This window comes from Mercurialis annua, linkage group LG1-X (assembly GCF_937616625.2).
Source record: "Mercurialis annua linkage group LG1-X, ddMerAnnu1.2, whole genome shotgun sequence".
Classification (NCBI taxonomy): Eukaryota; Viridiplantae; Streptophyta; class Magnoliopsida; order Malpighiales; family Euphorbiaceae; genus Mercurialis; species Mercurialis annua.
Genome location: NC_065570.1, coordinates 6,466,448 through 6,492,726, shown reverse-complemented (window position 1 = coordinate 6,492,726; position 26,279 = coordinate 6,466,448). Strand labels below are relative to the sequence as shown.

Sequence of the window (26,279 nt, the reverse complement as noted above, 5' to 3'; positions counted from 1 at the left end):
GCCACCAGAAAAGCAGGCCATAGGATGTAAATGGGTCTATAAAGTAAAATATAGATCCAATGGAGAAATTGAAAGGTGTAAGGCTAGACTGGTTGCCAAAGGTTACAATCAACAAGAAGGATTGGATTATTTTGAGACATTTTCTCCAGTTGCCAAAATGACAACCATTAGAACTTTATTGTCATTAGCAGCTATAAATAATTGGCAACTACATCAGTTAGACATTAATAATGCCTTTCTGCATGGAGATTTACTAGAAGAGGTCTATATGCAACTACCTCCAGGTTTTGATAGCACTAAGAAATCATCCACAGTTTGTAAGCTTCAGAAATCCATCTATGGTCTCAAACAAGCCAGTAGACAATGGCATTCTAAGCCAACCTCTGCTCTCTGTGCTCAAGGATTTAAGCCTGCAGTTGCTGATCCTTCTCTTTATGTCAAGAATGCAGAAGGTACATTCATTGCTTTATTGATCTATGTGGATGATGTTATAGTTGCAAGTAATTCTAGTTCTGCTATTCAAGACATACTATCTTCATGTCACATTCAGTATAAAAGATCTTGGCAAACTCAAGTACTTTTTAGGTCTTGAAGTAGCCAGAACTGATTCTGGTATAAATTTGTCTCAAAGGAAGTATGCCTTGGATCTTTTGACAGAGACTAGTTTTCTTGACAGTAAACTTGTTCCAACACCTATGATTACTTCAAAAAAACTCATTAAGGATCCTGCAGATCTTCTTCCTGATAACACAGAATACAGAAAGCTTGTTGGTAAACTTCTGTATTTGTGCACAACCAGGCCTGATCTTTCCTTTGCTATGCAGCAACTTTCTCAATTTCTTGATTGTCCAACTAATGTTCATATGCAAGCTGTACATAGAGTGTTGAGATACATTAAGAAGGCTCCTGGCAAAGGCCTCTTTTTCTCTGCTACATCCACTCTCAAACTACAAGCATTCTGTGATTCAGATTGGGTAGCTTGCCCTGACACAAGAAAATCTATCTCTGGTAACTGTGTTTTTCTTGGAAATTCATTAATTTCCTGGAGATCCAAGAAACAGACCACTGTATCTCGTTCTAGCTCAGAGGCTGAATACAGGGCCCTTGCAGGATTGACTTGTGAGCTTCAATGGGTTGTTTATCTACTTAATGATCTTCACCAATCATTCTCTTTGCCAGCTCAGGTTTTTTGTGATAACAAGTCAGCTATTCGGTTAGCTCATAATCCTGTATACCATGAAAGGACAAAACATATAGAGATAGATTGCCACATTATTCGAGAAAAGATTGGCATTGGTTTACTGCATTTGCTTCCTATCAGTTCTGAATTTCAGATTGCAGACTGTTTTACTAAACCTTTGCCACCTGCTGCATTTGATCTTGCTGTTGCCAAGCTTTGTCCACACAATGTGTATGGTTAAGCTTGAGGGAGGGTAACACAAGTATCTGTATCTGCATTTGCTTCAGCTGCATTTGCCTCAGCTGCATTTGCTTTCTTCCTGAGCAAGATTCACAGTCTTGCTGTTGTAGCTGTCATCTGTGCCATGTCATCGATCTCAGTCATAAGTTTCTGTTGCTGATGAAAACACACTTTCAGTGTGTGATGCCATGTCAGCAAGTTTGTTAGGAGCAGTTACTTCTCTAGCTTAGTATAAATAGACTAGCTAGTTTAATCTTCATTTGTAATCAAGATTTCATTTTCTGATTCAATAAAGATTTACATTTCTCTCTTCTCATTTTCTATTATGTAGCGAACCAAAATATGAACATTTTAAAACTCTACTCGACTCAATTTATTTACAGCATTACCCTTATCATATTATCTCTTTCTTTAATTATTTTGACCACTAACCCTTATACTGTAGTGGATTTTTCTATGGCTGAGATAATTAAAAAACAGTTAGTCATTGATTAGAAAAGTTAGTATCTTTGTTTTTTTTTTAATTGTTTTTGAAGTTTGAAGCCTATGGCATCAGCAACTGTTGAAAATGCTCCCCGTCAAGACTAAAAAATCTGTCTTCGGTGTTTTTAATAAAATGGTTGTCATTATAAATTTTATGATTTAATAGCGTAAAAAATCATGAATTTTAGCGTGTTTTGTAAATATAACACAAACTTTTAATTTTGTCAAATTAATACACCAACTTTTGATTTTTTGTAATTTTAGCATTGAGTAATTTCCGTCAAAAATATGCTGATATGCTGGAACAGTAGTTATTTCGGTGTACACATCAGTATTGTTTTGGCAGAAAATTGTTCAGGGTTTAAAATTTGCTAAAATCTGATACTTCATGTATTAATTTGTCAAAATTAAAAGTTCGTAATTTTTTATGCTATTAAACCTAAATTTTAATGATGTATTGTTTTTTTAATTTAATTAAAGTAGATAGAATATTTATTAATATGTTAATTTGTAATATACATGTGTAAATGGTTTTTGTTGTATAAATAAAATTTTAGTAATTTTTTTATGTGTGTTTTGTTATAAGAAATACAGTTAAAGAAATAGAGGGAATATATAGTTATCTAGATGGCGCAAATTCTTTTTTAGAAGAAAAATTCGAAACTAAGTAATAGAAAAGAAGTTCATTGACCGGATACGAAAAACTTCCGTCAAATAAGCAATTTTTACCGAAGAAAATATCGCATTTAGCTAAAGAGTGCGCTACTTGGTTACAATCTCTACTAATATAAATAAATGAAACGTCTCTACCATAACGACTAACTAAACAGTCCTCGATGGGAAGTTGAATGTGACAATGGCATTCTCATTCTTCAATCTGCTGATAACGTTTGCAGCATCACATTCACAAATTGACTTGGAAAAGGGAAGATCTGCTGCCATATTAAGGCCAAAGTGAACTGCACAATTCATCTAACTACAAGTAATTTTATATTTTCTTATATATTTTAATAGTTATCACAAATTTAAGTTAAAATTCACTATCATTGGTGAAAATAGAAATATATACATAACATATAATTTTTTTAACAGAAATAGAACTATTCTATATTAATTATTAGCGGGAATTAATTAGTATCATTATTCATTTTTAAACAGGCAAACCACGGCCTGAGGGAGAATTGGAGGGTCGAACCTCCGACCTCATGCAACTCTAAGGATCTGGCCATTAGGCCAAGTCCTCTTGTGCATGAAATAAAATTAAATACTTCATGTTTTTCAATATTCTACATCATTTTTTTTTGGACTTTTAATAGTTATATTGTATTGTGATTAATAACATAACTATAATATATATGACTATTGCTTAACCAAATACTGCTTTTAGTGATGGTAGCTAGCTCATTTCACCATTTATGTTTGATCAAGGTTAAAAGTATTTGTCAACGAAAAATGAAATAATGTAAATGCATTGAAACTAAATTATAAATCAATAACAAAGGCTTCAAGACTTTAAAAAAGTAAATTTATATTAATTTATCCTCATTGATAGTTTTATAAACTAAAATTTGTAGGTTAAGTAAATTATATATTTTGACATAATTTGGAAATCCTTGTAGTCAAAAGATCCAAAAGTAGAAGCAAGGTTGGGCTCATTCAATTGAATGAATGTCATTAATCAGAATAATTATACAATAAAACGGGTTGCGCCACGTCATTCGTGAAACGAACCAGTATGACGTTTGCCATATATGAATATTTAATAATAAAAAAGTAAATAATAAATAAAGTTTTTTTATCGTATATATTTATTGGCTTATTGTAAAATGACGTGACACATCCGTTGTGTGGGATAAACACTCCATTAGTTAATATTGAAGCTTATCATATACTTATATATCATGAGACATGGAATAAAACAAGATTTATTACCCAAAAAGCCAAAACCACACATTTATTCCATCACTAACTCATCAAAGAAAAAATCTTTAAAGAAAGAGGCAAATTGAGGGTTGAATAGCGAAGAAAATAGGGGAGTACCATACAGTTGTGTCCAAAATGCATGCTTTGAAGTATATGGGAACCGACCGTATCATAAATTGATGACTACACCTTGGTAGACTTTTTTGTGCAAAAGTTTGTGAAACTTTTAAAGTTGATAACATATGGAGAGACAATCAAATATATATGATGGATTTGTACATAACTAAGGGTCTAGCATGGAGGACATAGCACCCCTCATTATTTTTTCCCTCTTAAAAAAATTCCTAAAAAAGCCCTACCTCAAAATTTTAATAATTATATTTTTTTAATATATTTTTCATGGTATGGTATTTCAAATATTTAAAATTAAATTACGCTCGAATCTCAAAACTTGAGCTAGTTTCATCACTGTCTATATGTATGTATACATAAAAAAAACACACACATACACATATTACAAACCAGTATTTCAAGAATCAGATTATACGAATCATTCCATCAATTTGGTCACAAATTAAGTATCAATTCTTAATTAAAATTAAATTTTTAGTTCAACTTTTGGAAAACAAAAGAAATCACAAAATCACAAAAATTTTAAATTATTGAGCCGATTAAACTGCAAAAATAATATGATACTTTATTTAGTATTTTAATGTAATCAATTGATTAGTTAAAGGGTAATTTATTTACTAGATTTCAATTTTATCTTCTAGTTAAAATTTTAATTATGTATTCTAAATTTAAATATGAAAATTTATTATAAAATTTATATGAACAAAGGGTCAACGTGCCCCTAAACTTGTGACATACGATCATCTAACCCAATTTAAACTTTTTTGAGCAACTAACCCCAAAACTCTTCATTTTGGGGTCAAATAACCCCATAATTTATATTTTTATTTCAAAAAATAAATTTAGGATAATTATATCGCAACAATTAGAGAAGTATCTAATTAGTTTTTTATATCCCTCACATCCGATTTGTATTTTACGTGTTTTAAAAATACAATTATGGGGTTATTTGACCCAAAAATAAAGAGTTTTGGGGTTAGTTGGTCAAAAAAATATAAATTCAGTTAGATAACTCCGTGTCAGAAGTTTAAGGGGGCGTTGACCCTTTGTTCAAATTTATATAGATATCATGTGATTGTTTACATCTATAATTGTTGTTTAATCGATTGAACCATAGATTGATGATCGTATCAGTTCGGCCAATAATTCAATTTCTAAAACACTGTTGCAAACAAAAGGTGGTCACTTTCTTTTAAATGCTAATTATCAATTATTATTAATTTCAATTTTTTTAACATCAAATTGTATCTATTGTCCTCAACTTTTTTTATTTTATAATTGTTCTTAAGGAAAATTATTTTATAAATCCATCACTAGAATATTTGACATATCTAAACTTTTATTGAAGGTAAAGATAATTAAGTTGGTAGGGATTTCTTTATTTAATTATTTTTTCCTTTGGTGCATGTGCAAGGTACTTGACCATTTAATTGGTTAAACAAGAGAAATCTAAATTTGTTACATCGTTGGATTTTATGATGGGACATAAAATGTGATATGTCAACTAACTATAATGAAGCTTCCTATCATTATCACACAGTAAAATTGAAATTAAAATAAAAAGAAAATAACAATCAAGATTAGATTAAGAAATTAATGAAGCTTCCTATCACGATCACACAGTAAAACTGAAATTAAAATGAAAAGAAAATAACAATCAAGATTAGATTAAGAAATTGATGAAGCTCTCCTGCTGTCAAACACCAACTAATGATCTAATTAGGAGTTAAACAAAATCTTTAAAAGATGGATGGACCCTCCACTGATTTAACTTTTAAGCATAGTTTCGAGGTGCATGCTCTCAAATTATGCAAAGATTTGTTTAAGGATTATACTCCCTTCATTTCTTTTTAATTACTCCCTCCCGTCCATAATATTTGTCGCATTTGACTTTGTCACAAGAACCTAGAAAACAGTTAACATGCCTTAATTTGTAAACACTTTTACTAAATTAACCCTACATTAAAACTTATTTACATTTATAATTACCATTTTTATTTGTTTATTGTATTCTTTCAATAAATTAATTGGGGGGGGGGGAACTTGGAAAAATATCAATTAATGCTCTCTTGATATTATAACATGACAAATATTATGAACTAAATTATTTTTCAAATGCGACAAATATTAAGAACCGGAGGGAGTATAGTTTAAAGATTATACATATAAATTGAACAAAATCTACATGTGTATTATTATAGTAATCCCCTCGATTTGTTTTTTTCTTTAGAGATGGAATCTAATTACATTAATAGTTAGTGCTTAATAGTTAGATTTTCAGATTTTAAATCAGTTTTAAACCTCTGACCCTACTAGATTTGAAACCAAAACCGCAAAATACAATGGAGAGTCTTAGCCACTTGGGCTAGTTTTTTTATATCTTCAAAAGTGATTTATATATAAATAAGAATATGACATGAGAAGGAGTAGTTCAATTGAAACCACTAATAAATTGAAAGAAGATCTAAATGATTTTTTTTATTGGTTTGGTCAACCAATTATAGAAATCAAACTAAAATCAAAAGTTAAACTTTCTACTCAGTCAGATCTAACTCAATGTTTCAAACACTAATTTAATTTGATTTTTGCTCATTACTAATCTTAACAAAATTCAGGCTGAATATATAAAGTATGGATTCACAATCAGATCAAACAATCATAGAAGAGTCTGTAGGCTCTTAACCCCAAAACTGATTCTAAATGAATCAAAAGCCCAAAAGGAAAGCCCAAAATACCTTTTAAAGCCCACAAACAGCAAACCCATCCAATAAAGGCCCATGACAACACGTCTTTCAGCTCTTTAGTCGCCATAAAATCCAAGCCAATTCAAGCCGACCCGCCGGTTGATCCGGTTAAACGAACCTAACTATGAGAATCTCTCTATCAAAATCAAACTCTGTACGAACCTGCTGCTAAATTCTAGTGTTGTAGCAGATTATGAGAAAAGAAACATAATAATTTTGTACAAGAAAATAATGACTACCATCACTAGGATTTGGTGTCTTATAGTGATTGTGTTACAATTATTTTTGTTGGAACTTGCATCTAAATCTAATGACTTGCATTTAAGCTCTATAGAGAATGTAGCATTGTTTGCTTCGAGCTCTGGCTCACAGATTAATTCACTAGATACACATTTGAAATCGCCCATGCTCCATTCCTGTGTGTTAAAAGGTTTCAATATTCTTTACTTTCACAGCATATCATGTATGATTTATACATATATTAGATGTGTAATCGAACCAAACCGTTATTATTTTCAAGCTCGACTCTACTCTAAAATTTAAAATTCAAAATTTGATTTAAACACGATCGAGTTTTACTTAAGAGACCAGACTCAAAGTCGTGATAGAATAATCAAGAATCGATTCAAATCAAGAATCGATTCAACTCGATTATTTATAGAAAAAAAATTGTATTTACATTTTAGCATTAATCGAGCTCGACTCGCAAGTTAACCCGAGTAGTTGGAATTTGAAATTAACTCGATTTAATATTGAGTTGATTCTGAATATTGTGAGTCAATTCTAAATTTCTAATACTTCTCGAGTTGGCTCGACAAATTTATTGACTTTACAAGGTTCAATTATGTATGCAATTTTCATAGTCTAAATTGAATCCACTGATAATCTTAAGATAGCTAGCTATTCAGAATCAGTAAGGACCTAATTGAGTTGAGTTGCAATAATACAAGAATTCAGTTCAAAAGTACAAGTATATATAACCCGTGTTTCATTGAACTCTGTTTTCAAAACTGAAATTCAATTTGATAGAATATTCATTATATTTAAATTAGACTTAAATTACGTGAAACATATTAGACTCTAATACTTTATTAACTAAAATGTAAAATAAGAAAGATTATATAGCTTTATAAGTTAAGTATTGCAGAATGTACTCCAGTAACTTAACTTCGAGTTTGATTCAAAAAATATCAAATATTTTTCATTTTAATCTTGATTAATTACGAGCTGTTGTCCTGACTTAAACCCAATTCAAAAGTAGCACAAATTAAGGAAGCTGAGAGAGATAGAATTACCTCAATACGTTGTCCAACAGTGACAACAATGGTGTCTGGACCAACATGAAAAGACAAAGGGCCACTTGCAGACTGGACATGAAACTGAGACCGCGTTGCAGGCAGATGAAGACACAAAGTATGATCACTATGTTTGCTGCTTGTCTGATCAGTTGATGACAATGGATTTTGTACCGAACTATGATTGCCCGAGTATCTGTATAAACTGAGCACAGACTCGTTCCCTTGAATTCTACTTCCAAATTGCAATCTTGCTATGTTTTCCACAAATATATGACGCAATTGTTCAGCCATTTCATCCAGTTTACTCGCAATTATCTCCATCTTTTCACTGAAAACTTGCCATATACACTCATTAATTACTAGCAAGCTCACATTTCCTTAATCAACAGGATATATTCACTTAGTTATTAATATGTGTTTTGTAAAAGGTTCACTTAATTATGTATTGGCTTATCTGCATTGTGAATTTGTGATGCTAATGTTCATTACTTTAAAGTTTAGACACTATGCATGCATGCATGCAGTATATCATGTACTATTTACAGAAAATAATAACGGCAAATTATATTTATCTACTCACAATTTTGGTTATTTTTCAAATATACCAATGTTTTTAAAGTTGTGACAGATGGACTATCATCTTTCGACCTTTGTCAAATATAACTAAAATAGATTTGAAGCTGATGCGGCGAGATATTATTTATTTCATGTAATATTAATTTTATAAATATATAAATGTACATCGCCATGACATATCAGATCGAAACTGATTCTTGGCGTATTTGACAAAGGTCGAAAAGATAATAGTAAAGAGTCTAAAGACACGATATTAAAAATATGTTATATTTCACAAATAAACTAAAGTTGTGGATAAACTTGTACATTTTGCTTAAAATAAACTAAAATACAGAATAGGACACAAAATCTAAACTTAAATTAACCTACTAGTTCCGGGTTTAAATTTTAATATATTTCAAAAAAAATAAAAATATGTAAAATAAACATCCTTAGTCTTTTTATTATCTTTATACTAAAAAATATTTATTAAAAGTTTTGATGCCACAAAAATGACGATAGTATATTTCCAAATGATACACTTGCATATATATATGAAATTAAAATATCTATTTATATAGATAAATTTAAAATTTATCAAATTGCTGTGTTAGCAACCCGGTGATCACATTATAAATAAACTAAAAGTATATTTTTAAAAGTTAAACATTCTAATTTCAAATATAGGAGGAGTTCATAAATAAAAATAAAAAATTCTAAAAAGAGTAGATATAAGCTTTCCAAAAAAAAGACTTGGAAAAGAATAAAGCTCTTTATGTAAAACATCATCGTTGAAATATTCTAGTGTACTGATTCAATATTAACAACTTCTGTTCATTAATAAAGATGAGCTTTCATGTTAATTTTTTTAATAAAGATCCTAGCTAAAGAATTCCGAACTTAACCAATCTAGATTAAAACAAACCAAAAGCATGTTTAAATCTAAAAAAAACGTCGTAAATCATTAAAAATTGATTTAAAACTTCAAATATTACCTGAAACTCCCATATCTATCAGTCACAAACTGAGATCTTGTGCATTTCATACGTTTATCACTGGAACGAACCCAAGAAATATTCCCCTTCTTCTCATTACCAAAACTACCCTTCTCCAAATCACAAAAAACCCGATCAACATCCACGTGTAGCAACGGCAACAAATCACGATCATCATGATCATAAAAAATCTCATGGTCAATAATCATGAACACACCGAACTCTCTAGCCGAGCGTAACAGCCGATCAATCGTCTCATAATCACCTAATTCCAACAACCGGTAATCAATTTTCTCCGGAATATATGTATCCGTCCGATCATCATCATGATCGTGATCGTGATCGTGATCGGCGTAGTCATTGTTATTGTATAGTGGAAAGTGAGGTGCAGGGAGGGAGAGATCGGGAATGTTGAAGGTTTTATCGAGGTATTCGGAGAAGTTTTCGTTGGCGGCGGATCGTGAGCCTTTTCCGGTGGGGATTGGAGACGGAGGCGGCGCCGATAGGTTTAAGGCGCTTGTGTTGCGTATAAGAGAAGACATTGTTTGGGGTTGGATGTGAGAGAGGGAGGGAGAGGAGGAATTGGAGAAGAAAGAGCAGAGGAAGGTGGTGGGCTTTATGGTTTTGATTAAGTGGGGGCCCATTGTAGTGGTTGGCACGTCCTCTGTTTTCTATGTTGATGTGGTGGCACATTATGATTTGTTTAGGTAGTGTTATCAAAAAATATTAAAAAATGACTTTATAAAAAGAAAAATCAAAATTCAAACTACTGATTTTTTTTTATTATCGAAGAGGTGAGCACTTGTAGGAGTAATTGAAACTACAACTTATCGGTTTATCGTCAAGCACTTATATCATTTGAACTATTATTATTATATTTTTAAAATTATACTATATTCCTTATCAGTCAATTTACATAAATAATAAAATGAGCTCATATAATAATAATAAAATATAAAATATAATTTTTTTAATAAAAAAGGAGAGTTAGACTTGAATATATTTTCTACTAATCTTAAAATAATCACCATCTAAATAATCGAGATGCAACTAGAAAAATATATATTTGAAAAAAATATGATTATACCGGAGAAAAATATAATTAAGCTTTACAGAGAATAAATTATGTTGGTTTGATTCAATTTGATTTGAAAATAAATATTTGTTGGTATATAAAATAAAAGATAAAACATTATTTTACCTGTGTAGCTATCTATTTAGAATTAAAATTGAAATCAAAATGACCTCTCGCTGAGTGATAGATTTAAAATTTAAATAAAAAACAAATTAAGGACCCGTTCATGATGTTGTATTAGTGCATACAAGTTTTAAATGTTAAAATTTCATAAAACAATCTCAATCTATAGATGTTATATCTAATAAGCAAACACACTTGAGTAACAAATAAGTAATAATATAATTATCTAATAATTTAAAGATATAATTATCAAGGAAAAATTTAAAGATATGAAATGTTGAATTCGTCGAGAATAATTACTTGAAATTTATTAAATTTTGTAATATTATATGATTAAAGTTTCTATCCGCCATTATAATTCAATGTATAATTTTATTTTATGATATAAGACGATGTTTATTATTATACATTTTGTATATAATTGAAAAAGAAAAAGCGTTTGCGTGAGAAATTGAACCTATGATCTTGACAGAATGACGCTCAAAGTTTTTGCTATTTGAGTTATAGTTTCTTAGTTATTAATTTTCTTTTTGACAATTAAACCTTTTTTAGTTCGCATATATTCTTCATTTCTTGTTTCTATATATTACACTTTTCAACGTAATTTAAATTAGCATATCTCTTCTCCTTGTTTATTAATCTGTATCATTTTACTAAATTGTTTAAATAACAACATAAATTTTAATATACAAAAGAGAGAATTTTATATGCTTATTCACAACAATTAAAATTTTTATTTGTCGGGAATTAATCTTTTAAGTTGTTCTTTATGGAATTGTTCAAATAAATTATTGGTCAATAATGCAATCCATCTCCCAATCAATTTGTAAATATAATTATCAAACGGGATTTTATTAATAAAAACATGATTGGTCAGCCATTAAATAAATCTAAATTTCAGACGGAAATGCCTGATCCAAAGCTGATATTCAAAAGAGTTATGTAGAGCAAACTTAGCTAAGTAGTAAGCCATCTATCAAACACTAGATCTAAACATTGCATATCAGGCAATAAAAGCATACAATCCTGAGCTATGAAACCTCTATCATTTAAATAACTAGCACCTTTACGTCAGAATGGATAATAAAAGGAGTTAGATGAACTTCGTTCGAACGGATATTAATAGGAGTTAGATGAACTTCGTTCGCCCATAACGCGGAGAATTCTGTCAATTAGAACTTAATAAATAAAAAAAATTGTATAATAACGAAATAAGGTGAAATTGAATAAAAAAGACCTATTAAATAAAAATTGAAGATTAAATAGACGTTCAGGTGAATTAAGCCTAAAAACTATTATTGAGTTTCTTGGATAGCTACCAGTTTAAGGTGGAAATGATAATCATAATTACATTTATTACTTGCTGGAGCCCTCTCAGATTTAAGAATGAACAAATGATGGATTTTGGCCCAAACTCTCCCATTGGAGTCCCTTAACTCTTAAGATACTCTAACTTAAAGCAAGACTACAATGCTGTTGTTCTCTTGCAAAATTCTAGTTTCATGATTGAACACCTTGTTTCTAATCAATTTAGAACTAATACTAATCAATTCATTTTTACTTTATAATCTTATTTATTTTTACTGAAATATAAACTTTAAATTTTTTACACAAATTCAAACTCCTTTTATAAGGCTATTAGCTAAAATGGTGCCCAATCTTTATACTTTATATCAAAATATTACCTAATCTTTAATTTGTACCTTTTTAGTACCATAGCTTCTATTATTTGTTTCCAATTAGTTTTTTAATAAAATCTGGCCACTTTTAGTGGCCCGGCAACCGTAGTAACTATTGTTTATATATTTTTTTTCACATCAAATGACAAATTAAATAAACTAACATGTAGAAACCCGACAAAGAAATTATGGTCAGTCTAATGTGGAAAAAAAATAAAATAAAACTATTGCTCCGGTTGCCACACCATTAAAAACGGCCAAATTTTATAAAAAACACTGATCTGAAACAAATAGTAAAATCATGGTACCAAAAAAAGACAAATTAAAAATTGAATAGCATTTTAATACAAGGTAGTACAAAGTTTGGACACCATTTTGGCTAATAATCCAATCAATCTCGAGCTTGATATTTTAGAATTAATCCCTGCTCTAGTTCTTTAAAAATAAAAACAAATATTTTATTGGAATAAGCAACCCGCAAAACATTGGTTGAGTTTATAAACAGTTCTCACTCGCAACATTCTTTTGAAAAAAAAAAAAAACACACATAGCAAAGCTTACATATATTACAACTTAACCTCTAACAAAAGAGATTAACGGGACATTCTTTTCACCATCTTCTGGAAAAATCAGGTTCCTGAAAACCAATATTTTCAACAGCACCAACAGTCTTGAACAATCTCCTCTTATGTATCTCCTCCACCAATGATCTATGCAGCAACTGGCTACGTAAATCAACGACTGATCGAGCTCTGCTTAACTTCTGCTGCGTATTCGAGCTGCTACATTCCCGATGATTTCTCGCATACGAGCTGCTATCTGCCGGAGAGAATCTCGTAGACTGATGTGCCACCTTTTCGGAGCTCGAATAATGTTCTTCGTAGCTGTTGTCTTCAATGCCTGAGCAGTAATTTATGTTGGAGTAGTTGAAGGAGTTGAATGATGAGCTTTCTGAGCTTGTGTCATCATTAAGACAAAGTTCTCCTGTCATATATGACGACGAGCAATAAAATTTATTAGGCCTATAATGGTTCAAAAATCGAAACCTTTTTTCCCCTTCCGCAAAATATAAATTATATAACTAAAAAATTTAAATTCCGTAATTTTATCTCAGCCAATTTCAATAATTATTCAATTTGATATGTATTTTTAGTATTTGTAATGATAAAAGGAAATCTATATATATTTGAATTTTCATTTCATTTTTATAATTTTATATATTTGATTTCTAAAAATAATTTTTTTATACATCATATCATATACCATTTAATTAATTTTTAGAATTGGACTAGATTACTGCTCTTTTCTAAATTCGGGCTAACATTACGTATATTAAAACATTTTAAGTCCAGAAAAAATTGAAATTACGAGATTTAAAATATATTAGATCGAAGCTACTTTTATTTGCTATTTCTGTTCCTCAATATAATAATTATTTCTATTATCATTCTAGCTTGAAAAACTTCAAATTGTAAAGAAGAAATGTAATTACCTTGAAGCCAATCATGGCTAGAAGCTACATTGTTGATGCTTCCACTTTGGAGATGGTGATTCTCATACGAAGAGCTTAGAGCTAAAAGAGAAGCTTGAGACGAAGAGCGGGAGGAGACAGAGCGGAAAGGATGATGAACTTCATCGTCGTTTTCGTCATCATCATCGTAGTTGAAGCTGATCTGCCGGTGGTATTGTTGGCCTTGTGAGGAGAATAAAAGATCTTGTGAGCTTGGGATTAGAGATGTGATTTGTTCCTCAATCATCTCAGCAATCTCCAATGGCTCCCAATCAGTAATATCCAATTCTTTCACCATTTCTGCTGCCACATCAATTGCTGTGTCGGTCATTGTGTCGTACGGAAAGTATATGTTCCTTGTGTGTCCTGAACTTGGCCAAATCAAACCAGATTAGAAAGTAGAAAGAATTGCTGCATAAATCATATTTACAAGATATGTTGCATGTCTCAAATAACCTATTCATAAAAAATAGCTCAAGTTGTTGGATAAGATTCCGATAATAATATTATCTTTAACACACATTTTCACACGAATGTCTATTGAATTTGAAGCGTGAACAAACAAATGGACTCACCTCCTTTTAACACAAATATTTTAAATGATCAAATAAGTAATATAGAATATCAAAAACTTAGAGACTCTGATATCATATCAAATAACTAATTTACTTTAAAATTCAAGTTGTTGGCTGTTGGATGAAGCTCAGACAATAGTATTATTTTTGACAATAGAGAACTTTTCTGATCTTATATTCGGCGGTTCACTTTCATTTTTGAAAACACTTATGGGATTATAGAACTTCATTTTTATAACTCATTTCTGAAAAAAAATATAGTTGGCAGATTTCTATTTCGGTATTTTCTATTTTAGAGTCTCCCTTTTCAAGAGCTACAGTGTAAATTTAGGGGTGTGCAAAAATCAAATTAAATAGAATAACTGAATCAAACAAACAAATTTGGTTTGATTCTATTTAGGGTCAATTCCTAAAAAAATCACGAACTTTACACGGAATTTCATTTTAATCATGACCTTTAAAAGTTGTCATTTAAAGGCACGAACTTTCATTTTATTTCAAATCTATCACCAAAGTAAAATTCAGTGTATTTTATCTGACTAAAAATTCCTAATCCTAGATACTCTAACTGAAAGATAATAAGATTTGATGTTGATTAATATCTTAGGTCTTTCATTAATGGTTTAGTGAAGAATTTAATTAATAAAAATACACTGAAATGATGAATTTGAAACAATATGAAAGTTCGTGCCTTTAAATGGCAACTTTTAAAGGTCATGATTAAAATAAAATTTCGTATAAAGTTCGTGATTTTTTTAGGAATTAACCCTTCTATTTAATACTATAAAAAATTGGCCTAATGTTTAAAAAAACCCCGACCTTTTAGCCCCTTTTCAATCATACCCTAACGTTGAAAATTTGTCAATTTTACCCTATTTTGCATTTTTGCGTTTCAATTGTACCCTGAAAAATTAAATTAACGTCTTTTGCGTTTGGAAATTTGTTTAAAACATTCTCCATGTCTCGCATATATTGATTGTATATTTTTAAAATTTATTTAAATTTAGTTAAATTAATTAATAATTTAAATTAGTGTTAATTTGATTATGGTTTTTAGTTAGTTTTTAAAAATAAAGGACTTATTTGTACTTTTTTGAATAAAAAAGAATTTGATTTCATGTTTAGACTTAATTAATTGAATGATTTCATCATTTAAGTAAAAAAATTAACAAAAATTAAAATATTGGGGTACAATTGAAAACGGAAAATTCAAAAGTGGGTAAAATTGATAAATTTTCAACGTCGGGGTGGAATTGAAAAAAAGTTTAAAGGTGAGGGTTTTTTTAGTGATTAGGCCTAAAAAATTTGGTCCAGTTTGATTTTTGTAGTAATCTTTTTTAATTCACTTTTAGTGCAAAGCGAACTGAAAAGGTCAAACAGAATAAAAAACGTCAACCTAATTAATTTGTTCGATTTGATTTGAAATTATTGCAAACTTGGTTTCTGTTTTTTTTTTTTTTAAGAAAAATAATATTTTAATCCGATTCCAACAAATGCACACCCTACATACAAGTAATGCGTAAAAAATCAATACTCAATAATGCAGATGAGAAAATGTGCATACCATCTTTGTCAGAAATTTGAACTTTGAGGAAAATTGTATCATCGTCAGGATCCATAGTCCCTGTGATAGTCATTTCTGTGTCTTTGGTTGGATCAGCCAATAAAGATGGCATCACCCCTTCTGATCCATTAGAAAGTGACCTTTGAATCGGGATATTTGCGACCGGCATCACCTTTGCTTCACCGGGTGCTAGAAATGGGTCTAACAACAGCTCTCGCGCTGGCAGCCTCTTCGAAGCCGTCTCTAAACATTTCAGCACAAATTTCTGGGCTTCAGGATCTGTAATCCTGTACAATCCCTCAGGCAACTTTCCCTGACATGAAAAAAACATTGCACCAAAGTTTACCTAGACAGCTTTTTTGAGAAAACGGTTATTACAGTTCACAAACTTATGTGGTAGGATCAATTAGGTACGATTTTATTCATTAAAGTCTAATAGATTCAAATTTTGTTATTATTCTATTTTGATTTGGATATTTATTGATTATATTTTAATTTTTCTTTAGTCTACTATCTTTATCAGTAATTTTGGATATTTGATTTTCAGGATCACCAAACTTCATGTAATTTCATTTTGGTCATGAAATTTTAATTTGTTTCAATATAGTTACTGAATTTGAAAATACGAACCACGGCGTTTCAGACCAAACTAGTGTAATAGCATACTGGATCTTGCCACTTTAAGTAACAAAAGGGAAAAATTCTTGCACCGAAATGAAAATTCAATGACTGAAAATTTAATAATACATACCCATCGTAAATACAAGAGAAATATGACGTGGCAAAATCCGGTTGCCTTAGATATTCAATTTGACCAGAAATTACTAAGAAATTTCTCATTGTATGTAATTTTGAAGTTTAGTGTGTAAATTAAAACAAATTGAAGTTTCATGATCAAAATGAAATAACAAGAAAATTTAGTGATTCTGAAAATTTAATACCCGAATAATTTGAGAGCTTATATAATACATATAATGTTGAGTGAAAAGACTCACCGAGGTTACTTTCTTGTAAATTTGAGCAGGATTGGAACACTCACTATAAGGATACTCAGAAGTGAGCATTTCTAACACGCACATGCCAAACGAATATATATCAACCAGTTCATCATATTTCTCTTCATATAATTCTGGTGCCATAAATTCTGGTGTGCCTGCAAAATCTCAGTCACCAACATATCAGAAATGCAATTGAAAAATCTCGAAATTACGTATAGTCTAGAAAGGAATTATGAGAAATTACCTATGACACTATGAGCATGTTGTGATTCACGAAGAATAGCTGCCAAGCCGAGATCACCAATCTTGACTTGTCCAAGATGACCGTTAACGAATATATTATCGCACTTGAGATCTCTGTGAATCACCGGAGGATCATGGCCGTGAAGATAAGCAAGTCCGTGGAGAATTTGACGCGCCCAATTCTTGATTGCTTGAATATTTACTCCTTGGTACTTCTTTCGGTACCTATATCACATTCAATTGCATAATATCTTTCAATGTCAGAATTATGAGTGCAAAAACAGAACCAAACTGAATTACTGAACAGAACAGGCAAATTCGGGTTGAAACGAAATTTTGATTTTCTTTTACAAAATTGAAAAGAACTGAATTTACGAGAATTTGAGATTTTTTCGAAGTGAATGCATTCATTACTCTCTTAACGTTCCTGAGGTGAACATTTCAGTGATGAAGTTAAAGGTTCGTCTTTCAACATCGATCCAGGATGCATAGAATTTGATGATGGAGTCGTGTTTGAGATTCTTAAGGAGATGAACTTCGGAGTATAGTCTCTGTAGTTCCTCCGGTGACCGTAAAACATCGTTAAGTTGGACTTGATTCCATGCCACCTCCATTCCAAGAACTTCATCAAAGGCTTTGTATACTGTCTTCATGGCTCCTTTGCCAAGAATTTCTCTGAACTGCATCAATATTTATATAGAGAAATGATTTCATGTACATTATTCGCACAATCAAAATGTTGCACGGAAAGTTGTCCAATTTTACGTTTTAACGTTTTGATTTTATTTCTTAAAACACTTCTGAAACTCCGAAGAAAGTTGACCTCTTCTTATAAATTTAGACTAATAATTCATCAAAATAAATTTAGTCTAATGAAAGAAGTATTTCTCAATAGCGTAGACTTTAAGTTCGAGATCAATATTTAATAAAAATAAAACAAACAATGTCAGGTTGAAATTGATGATAAAATAATTCAATAAAGAGAAAAAATTACAGTTCATTAAAAATTTAAGGAAAGTTGTATTAAAAAAGAAACAGAAGAGAAGAGAAGCAAAATCAAAATCAAAATTGTTTGTACAAATTGAACTAACAATAACACATGTTTAATATCTATATTATAGGTATAAAAGTGAAGCATTATTCACTGTACATTGAACAGTGATATTGCTTCACCCTATATTGTCCCTCTAATTGTTTCTTTTGTCCACAGCAATTCTTTATATTTGTGGGGTATAACGGACAATATAAGTCATATATAACTGTGAAGTGTCATTTGTATTTAATTTACTCTATTGTCCTTGGATATTTTTGTCCGTGTCTTTGTGTAGTTGCCCTTTACTGGAAATTGGTTCATTTATATTGCCTTTTATGCCCCTATAATATTTGTCCTTTTGTATCGATGCCTTAAAGTGACCCCTTAGTATTCTAAAAGATCTTTTAAATGGGGGTAAATTTTAGGGGTCATTTTACATCAAATCATTAGCATTGTTTTGCTGGACAATTATTGACCACAATTTTATAAGTGTATAATGACTAGCCATTTTTAAATTTTCTATAAATGGAAACAAAACATTCGGTTATTAGATCAGCTTTGCAAGTTTTTTCTCTCTTTTGATTACTCTTTCTTTTCTTTTGAAGAATTCTTCTACTCAATTGATGGTATTTAATAATTCAATTTATTGGGCAGAGCATTTTATAGTTTGATCACAGCCACCTGCACGTGTAAAAGTTACACTTAAAGAAGAATCGCTCCAGTCTAAAAAAAGATATAGGTGAGTACTTAAAAAAATATTTATTTTTATAGCAGCTTCAGTCATTTAATTGATGATGTAGACCACATTCTAGAATCAATTTAGCCTGAGATCTTAAAAATTTACTCAACATTTTCGATTTTCTTGCTATAAGAAACAAAGAGGTGACATAAAATTTAAAATAATTGTTGCCATATCAATTTATAGGCTTTATCTTGATATTTTTAACAGTAGCCTGTGGTTATGCATTCAAACTTCCACCCATTTAAACTGATCGATTCAGTGTGCGACTTTCATGAGATAGACCTCAATTCGTTGGACATTTTTGAACTGTTTTGCTCTGAATACCTGAATTTACCCTTATCCTAAAAACTATGCGAACATGAACAGTTACCCGCATGCTTTTTTAAGTCGGAGAAAGAATATGAGTTATTATGACATGTGAACTCTCGGAATTAAACATTTTACCTTTAAATTTGGTGAAAAATCTTGATTATTAGTTGTCTGAGCCATATGGCTTGAAGGGATTTTGAGTTGAGAGATTTTCTTTTAGAAATGAAATGAACAACGATATAGAATTTGGGTTATGAGAAAAAGCCAAAAGTGTTGTGTAAAAGGGATGGTTCTAATAAACCAAACGTTTGATCTGACGTTGAAGATTGTAGAAAGAATTGGACGGCTGTGACTAAACATTTAACATTCAGTGGACAAAATTGATTGTTGTTCTTCTTTTTAATTTTGGGGATGTTTATTTCTCAGTTCTCACCTTAATTCTCTCACCACTGTTTTAGTATTGTCTTTCAATATACTCAACACATTTGCTGTTGCACTTTAAACCTATCAATTACACATGGACATTATTTTAGAATGCATTATTATAAATAAATTATACATAGACATTAAAAATAATTTATGAGAAAAAAAAATGCTCCATCTATCTCAGTTAAATAGAAAAATCATCTATTTCACATTGTGCTTTTCGTACTAATTTATTGATTTTTTTAATAATTTTAATGTACATTAAATTTTATTATTTATCCAAAAAGTCATTAAATTTAATTCAATTTATTATATATATATATAATTTACTATTAAGTGAAATTTCACTAATTGATAGGAGTAGATAAAATAAAATAAAATATTATTATGTTAATTTTCAGGAAAGTTTATTCGTTTCTTTTTAAACAGAACGGAAGAAATAATTAGTGGTAATTTCCCAAAATACATGTTTTGGCATTTTATTTACAACTTTACATTGCAAGTTTTGACTTTTTTTCCGACTTTTTTCATTTACGAAAAATACCTTTCTTTTATTTCATAAATACCTTTTTCGGTTTTTAATTTCGGTTTGGTCGAAATACCTTTTTTTTTTATTTTTCGGTTTTTTATATAGTGTAAGATTAGTGTATATATAGTGTTAATTTTTATTTTTTATAGATTTTTTTCCTGGTTTTTTTATTTTATTTTTTATAGTGTAACAGTAGTGTATATATAGTGTTTTTATGGTGTTTATATAGTGTAAAATTAGTGTATATATAGTGTATAAGTAGTGTATTTATGGCATTTTGTAGTGTTTTTTGTGGTTTAACCATGAAACACTGCAAATACACCATAAACACTGCAAATACACCATAAACACTGTAAATACACCATAAATATACTAAAAACGGCAGAAATACACTATTAATACACCAAAAATACACTAAAACGTAAAGATATATTTATATGTTAATATATAGTAGACCCGAAGCAACGCAAGGGTTGTGCACTAGTTTTTAATTAAAAGTCAAACTTCAACAGCCAAATTGGTTTTAAGGTCATTGTCAATTTTGAGGTCACCCAGAGCTATCTTCAACTTTGACATCTTATTTTTTTAATTAAACTACCATTTCATCACAAGAAATCAAAAAACTAAGATAGATTAATTTGTAATAATTGTAATGTTTTTTTTTTATTCGAACTTTTGAGAATAAATTAGAAATATTGATTACAATAATTTTATTAAAGTTAGACATAATCTATTTTTTTTTTGATGAATAGTATGTATATTAAAAGCCACGAGGAGTGGCAAAAGACCTTAACTCATAAGCTTTCGCACAAGAAGTGGCACACTCAAGGTGGCACACTAGAGGCTACGACTCAGAGAAAGGACAAGGAGAACAAAGTCATCTGTCCGAAAACAGAATAGACATAATCTATTTTTATGGTTGAATTGTCACATTCTACAAAAGTCAAGTGCCGAAAGTTGTCTATTAGTGTTAATAATGATTATGAACCTATACCTAGTCAAATTGGGTCGTGATCTAATGAAAATTCCTTGATATGCTTTCCAAAAATAGTCTCACTCCTTAATTTTGCTAGCTTTAACATTAATTCCCCATGTGCTAAATATTGACAAGTTAAAGATCGAATTTACTCTTAATATGAAAATGAAAACTCAAAAATTACATTAACTATAAGCAATAACAATATTCAAATGTTTGCCGTGTTTATCCGTTAGAACCTAATTTTTTTTAATAATTAGGGAGGGGGGTGAGGCTCGACCAAAAGACCTCTTACCAATATGCATGTCCACTGTGCTACAGGAGCACTGGCTAAATTTTCATTTTTATTGATTGTAGTATGAGTTAAAGAATTTTGTTTCAATTGTAGTTAAATTCGTTCAATTGAATCAATTGGGTTTGATTTCCTCTACTTGCAACCATTGAATTGATTATATTTTACTAAGTGGATATATATTCAATAGTCCATTTGAATGTCGCTTGAACAAACTCATGTTTGATTTATTCAATTAAGAAAAATACAATTCTTTAAATAAAATTACAATTGACAAAAATAAATGTTTTGGTTTTTTTAGTCATTATATCTTAATTTTAGGTTTAATGACCAAACAAATTCAAACATAATTACATCTAAATACTTCAATTGTATAGGCAAAAGTGTTCTATTTTATGCCAATTGTAGCCAACTTGAAACAAAATATATCCAAACATTTAAATAAATTTAACTACAATTAAAACAAATAAAACCAAACACGATTATAATCGTTAAAATTAAAAACTTTGGATATAATTAAAGTTCTCGTTAAACGTTTAAATTTGTTTGGCATTAGGTCTCAATTCTATTGCCTACAAATGTTTGAGATGAGAGTGATCATCCATTGCATGTCAAATTCATAATCAGCTAAGAATAAAACTTAAATATCATCATCTCAAACATAAAAAAATTTTAAAAAAATTGCATGTTCTATAAAAAGAGAGAAATTAAAATAACAAAAAATAGAAAACTTACACGTCCATAGCGAGCAGAAGGATCAGTTTCGACATAACCAAGTTGGTGCTTTGCTCCATCAATGGATCCACCTCCTTTAATTCCACAACTTTTCTTCATGGCTGGCTGAGATTAAAAGATTTTTAACAACCCTTGTTCTCTTAATATCAGCTTAATAATAGTATCTAAACAGTATCAAAAACAGTAAAAAATGTAGAAAGAGGTTTAAAACTAGGCTAAAATCTATATGTATGAGGAGAGTAGTCGACGCTAGAGGATCCGAGGTTTGCCTTCGTGATATTCATAAGAAAAAACACCAAAAAGTAACCAAAAAAGCCTCGAGTAATCCACTTTTAGCATAATTTTAGCCATTTCAACTACTGCATGTGCGAACTGATATTCCTTTGCATTAATCATCTGTCTTAATCCAACTAACACACCTTAAAATTATATAAAAGACAAAACCACTATTTTTTGCAGTTTTTTGAGAGATGATCAAGAATCCAAACAGTAAATAAAAAGACTTTTTAATTTTTCAAACCAAGAAAATCTAGAAAAATTTAGAGATGGTGAGATTGGTTTGGCACGAACTATTAAGAGGAATTCTAAACTTGAAAAACCTATGACCACGTTTTGATATACCCATTTAATTCAAGAAAAATAACGGAGAGAATTATCAAAGTGAAGGGGCAGAGAGAGAGAGAGATTTAATGGAGTTTAAGGTTTGTTTGGGAGGAGAGAAAATGTTTGTGTATGCGGTGGAGGTAGAGGTTGGTGTCGAGCACATAAATAAAGAGGAGCCAGCGAGATGATGATGCAATTGGAGAAAAACCAGTTTATTATTTATTAAGTTGTAGTTGTAGTTGTTTTAATGGCTATGTTAATGTCACGGTTATTTATGTTTACACTACAGTCTCTTGGGAAGAGTAATTTTTTGGCTAAATCTATCTTGGGTCCATAAACTATAGGTGCCTCAATTTTTATTTAACTTTTTCGGATCCTTAAACTTTCATTTTTTTTTTGTTCATTGGATCCTTAAGGTCGTTAAACGGAGATCCATTTAAAAACCAAATGAATCAAAAAGTGAAAATTTAGGAAACCAATGAATCTAAAAATAAAAGTTTAGAGTCCAATTGACCAAAAAATAAAAATATAGAGATTTAAAAAAAGCCAAATAAAAATTAAGAGACTTAATAAATAAAATAAAATCGTATAATTTAAGAATCTTAAATAAATTAGTCTGATTCTTTTGATGTTGAGCTATTTATGGGTTAGACCGAACAAAATCGGTCGAGTCCATTTGATTTAATGTTATACATTCCTTTAAAATATTTATTTTTTCAATCAAAAAATTATGCTCTGTACGATTTTTTTTGGAATTTTTATAAACATATGCCCTAACTTTTCCTGTTGCAAAAATATCTTATTTAAATTATTATTATTTTTATAAAAATACGTCATCTACCAATAATCTACCAATAATTTATAAATAATCTATTAAAAGAGTGTATTTTTGTAAACATTTAGCTGAAAATAGGTATCTTTATAAAAAGGCCCTTTTAAGGGAAAATAGCCATTCATGCCCCTGTAATTTGGGGTCAGAATCAATTGAGTTCTCAACATTCGGAAAGGTTCAACTTGGTCCCATAACCTTTGAAATATTGAACAAACAGACAACCCCCCCCCCCCCCTCCACCCTATTTTGATACCGTTTGTAACTCCGTTACTTCAATCCTACGTTGCTACCATTCCCATTAATGAGATGGCTTTCCCTTAACTAAAAAGGGTCATTCATACCCCTATAGTTTGAGGTAAGGATCAAATGAGCCATTAACGTCCAGTATTCAACTTTTCTCCCAATGTTTGAAATTTTAAACAATAAGGCTCCCCAGTTTAACACCATTTATGACTTCGTTATTTCAATTTATTGTCAAACTCTTTACCCTTTTCAATTAATGCATTTAGAAAGTATATTTTTAAAAAGTTGGAATGCATTTAATGTAATGTGAGAATATAAAAATAATATTACTAAACTTTTTTTTAAATAATGAGTAATTGGAATTCTCTCAAATAGAATGGGACGGAGGGAGTATGTTTTATTAATAGCAGAATGAAAAATGTAGGATGATCAACTACTTTCTAACAGTACTTTAACTAATTCCGACACCTTTTTTTTTCTTTGGCCTCTTTTCTTTATTTTTATTTCACCACTGTTCTTATAATAATCGCACTTAATTTTTGGATCTTGTCATTTTGAGTTACTTAAGTTGAAACATAGTTTAATTTTTGGATCTTGTCATTTTGAGTTACTTAAGTTGAAACATAGTTTTGCTAGGTTTTTTCTTCAAAAAAGAAAAATGAAGAATCGTTCAAATTTTGGATAAAAAAATATCATTAGTTATAGAAGTTGGCAGAGCTTTTAAATTGTTTGTTTATAAAGGCTAATTTCAAAAACATTAACTAAAGAGGAAATGCCACACGAACTCAGTTTACATTGGCATTATGATCATAATGTGATATCCAAATTAATGAATATGAAATTTAATTTAAATAAACTATGAGTTATTACTCATTTTATCTAATTAATTTAAATTATAATTTTAAAAACATTTTTTATGTGTTATATTAATCATATTTTTAAAGATATTTAGAATTTCTTTTGTCATTGTAAACAATATTTTACACTCTTAATTTTATTAAATAGTAGCTGATGCTAGTTTTAACGTTTGATGTTTTTTTTAAACTCTAATTCGGTGAAATTTGATTTTCAAATTATAAAATTAGTGTAAATGTAAACTAATTTTGATTATTTTTTTGTTAGCAAAATAAATGGTTTGAACCGATTTTATAAAAAGGATTAAATTTTATCAAATTGCAAATTTAGACACAATGTTTTAAAACCCGGACCGCTGGTTCAAGGTTCAACCGGTTGAACCGGTTCAACCGCTGGTTCAACCGTTTAACTAAAAAATAAAAGTATTTACATAAATTATAATATATGTAAAAACAGATCTGAAACATAAACAAAATAAACTAGAGAAAATTACAGAATAATTAAATATGCGGCAATAGTTTTTCCAAATACAAACAGCCTAGAATCTTTTCTCTTCTATCAAACGGATTTTACATTAAATAGCCTAGCTGGTAAAATTATTACTTTTTTTACCCATTTCTTCCCAAAGCTGCCATCTCCTCTCTCGCACACTCAATCTCACATCTCTCAGCTCACAAGGTCGGCGATGTTGGTTTTATTTTTTAGGCTAATTGATACACTATTTTCTTCTTTTTACTTTTTAAAAAGCTATAATTTTTCTTCAAAGAAATAGGTTTCTTGTTCATTTGATAAAAATTGGAGATCTATGGTCAACATACATGACCACAGCACCACCAAAATTATTTCAATCTCCGATAATTCTAATTGAATGGTGCATGTGTGGAGATTATGGCCTTTCTTCTCAGCTTTTTCAATGCAAAATTTTCCAAACACAGGTATAATCTCAATTATTTACTTCAAATAATTCTGTTCTGGGTTGTTCAATTTTATCAAATTCATGTGTGTTTTTTTAATTCTTGGAACATATACGATAGCAATCTTTACCCAAAAGCTGAATCGTACCAAATATGCAACTGGTGTTTGAGTAACGATCCAAAAAAAATCTCAAAATTCTTCGAATTTTTCATCGTCAAATAAAAACAGCAGTGAAGGTGATGACAGCAAGAACAACACCCAGAAGAAAAAAAGACCGAGGATCATTGAAAACCCTTCAACCACAAATTTATCATATTAAACTGTTTTAGAGATGTATCCGAAATGTATCCTAGATGTATGTGATATGTTTTCGAGATGTAATTGAACAATTTTTAAAATCTAATTTTATGCAAAATAAAAATTGTAAATTTGCTTTTACATTTTGAATTTTTAATATATTTCATATCGGCTA

The 26,279-nt window shown here is 29.9% G+C and overlaps 2 protein-coding genes and 1 long non-coding RNA gene across 3 annotated transcripts; 1 reads left to right on the top strand and 2 right to left on the bottom strand.

Moving 5' to 3' along the window:
- Positions 1 to 6,559: 6,559 nt before the first annotated feature.
- On the bottom strand, positions 6,560 to 10,217 carry LOC126677715 (uncharacterized). Its single transcript, XM_050372482.2, has 3 exons — positions 9,551 to 10,217; positions 7,998 to 8,328; positions 6,560 to 7,118 (listed from the first exon to the last, which is right to left on the bottom strand). Exons 1-3 carry the CDS (start codon positions 10,192 to 10,194, stop codon positions 6,894 to 6,896), a joined length of 1,200 nt encoding a protein of 399 aa, XP_050228439.2. The 5' UTR covers positions 10,195 to 10,217; the 3' UTR covers positions 6,560 to 6,893.
- Positions 10,218 to 12,729: 2,512 nt separating this feature from the next.
- LOC126665899 (probable serine/threonine-protein kinase WNK5) lies at positions 12,730 to 23,155 on the bottom strand. The gene is made up of 7 exons (XM_050358834.2): positions 22,360 to 23,155; positions 17,732 to 17,997; positions 17,319 to 17,542; positions 17,072 to 17,229; positions 16,077 to 16,389; positions 13,920 to 14,303; positions 12,730 to 13,411 (listed from the first exon to the last, which is right to left on the bottom strand). The coding sequence occupies exons 1-7, from the start codon at positions 22,456 to 22,458 to the stop codon at positions 13,038 to 13,040; spliced, it is 1,818 nt and encodes a 605-aa protein (XP_050214791.1). The 5' UTR covers positions 22,459 to 23,155; the 3' UTR covers positions 12,730 to 13,037.
- A 2,237-nt stretch (positions 23,156 to 25,392) lies between these two features.
- On the top strand, positions 25,393 to 26,279 carry LOC126664946 (uncharacterized). Its single transcript, XR_007637487.2, has 2 exons — positions 25,393 to 25,827; positions 25,927 to 26,279. It is a non-coding gene; the product is annotated as an uncharacterized LOC126664946 (long non-coding RNA).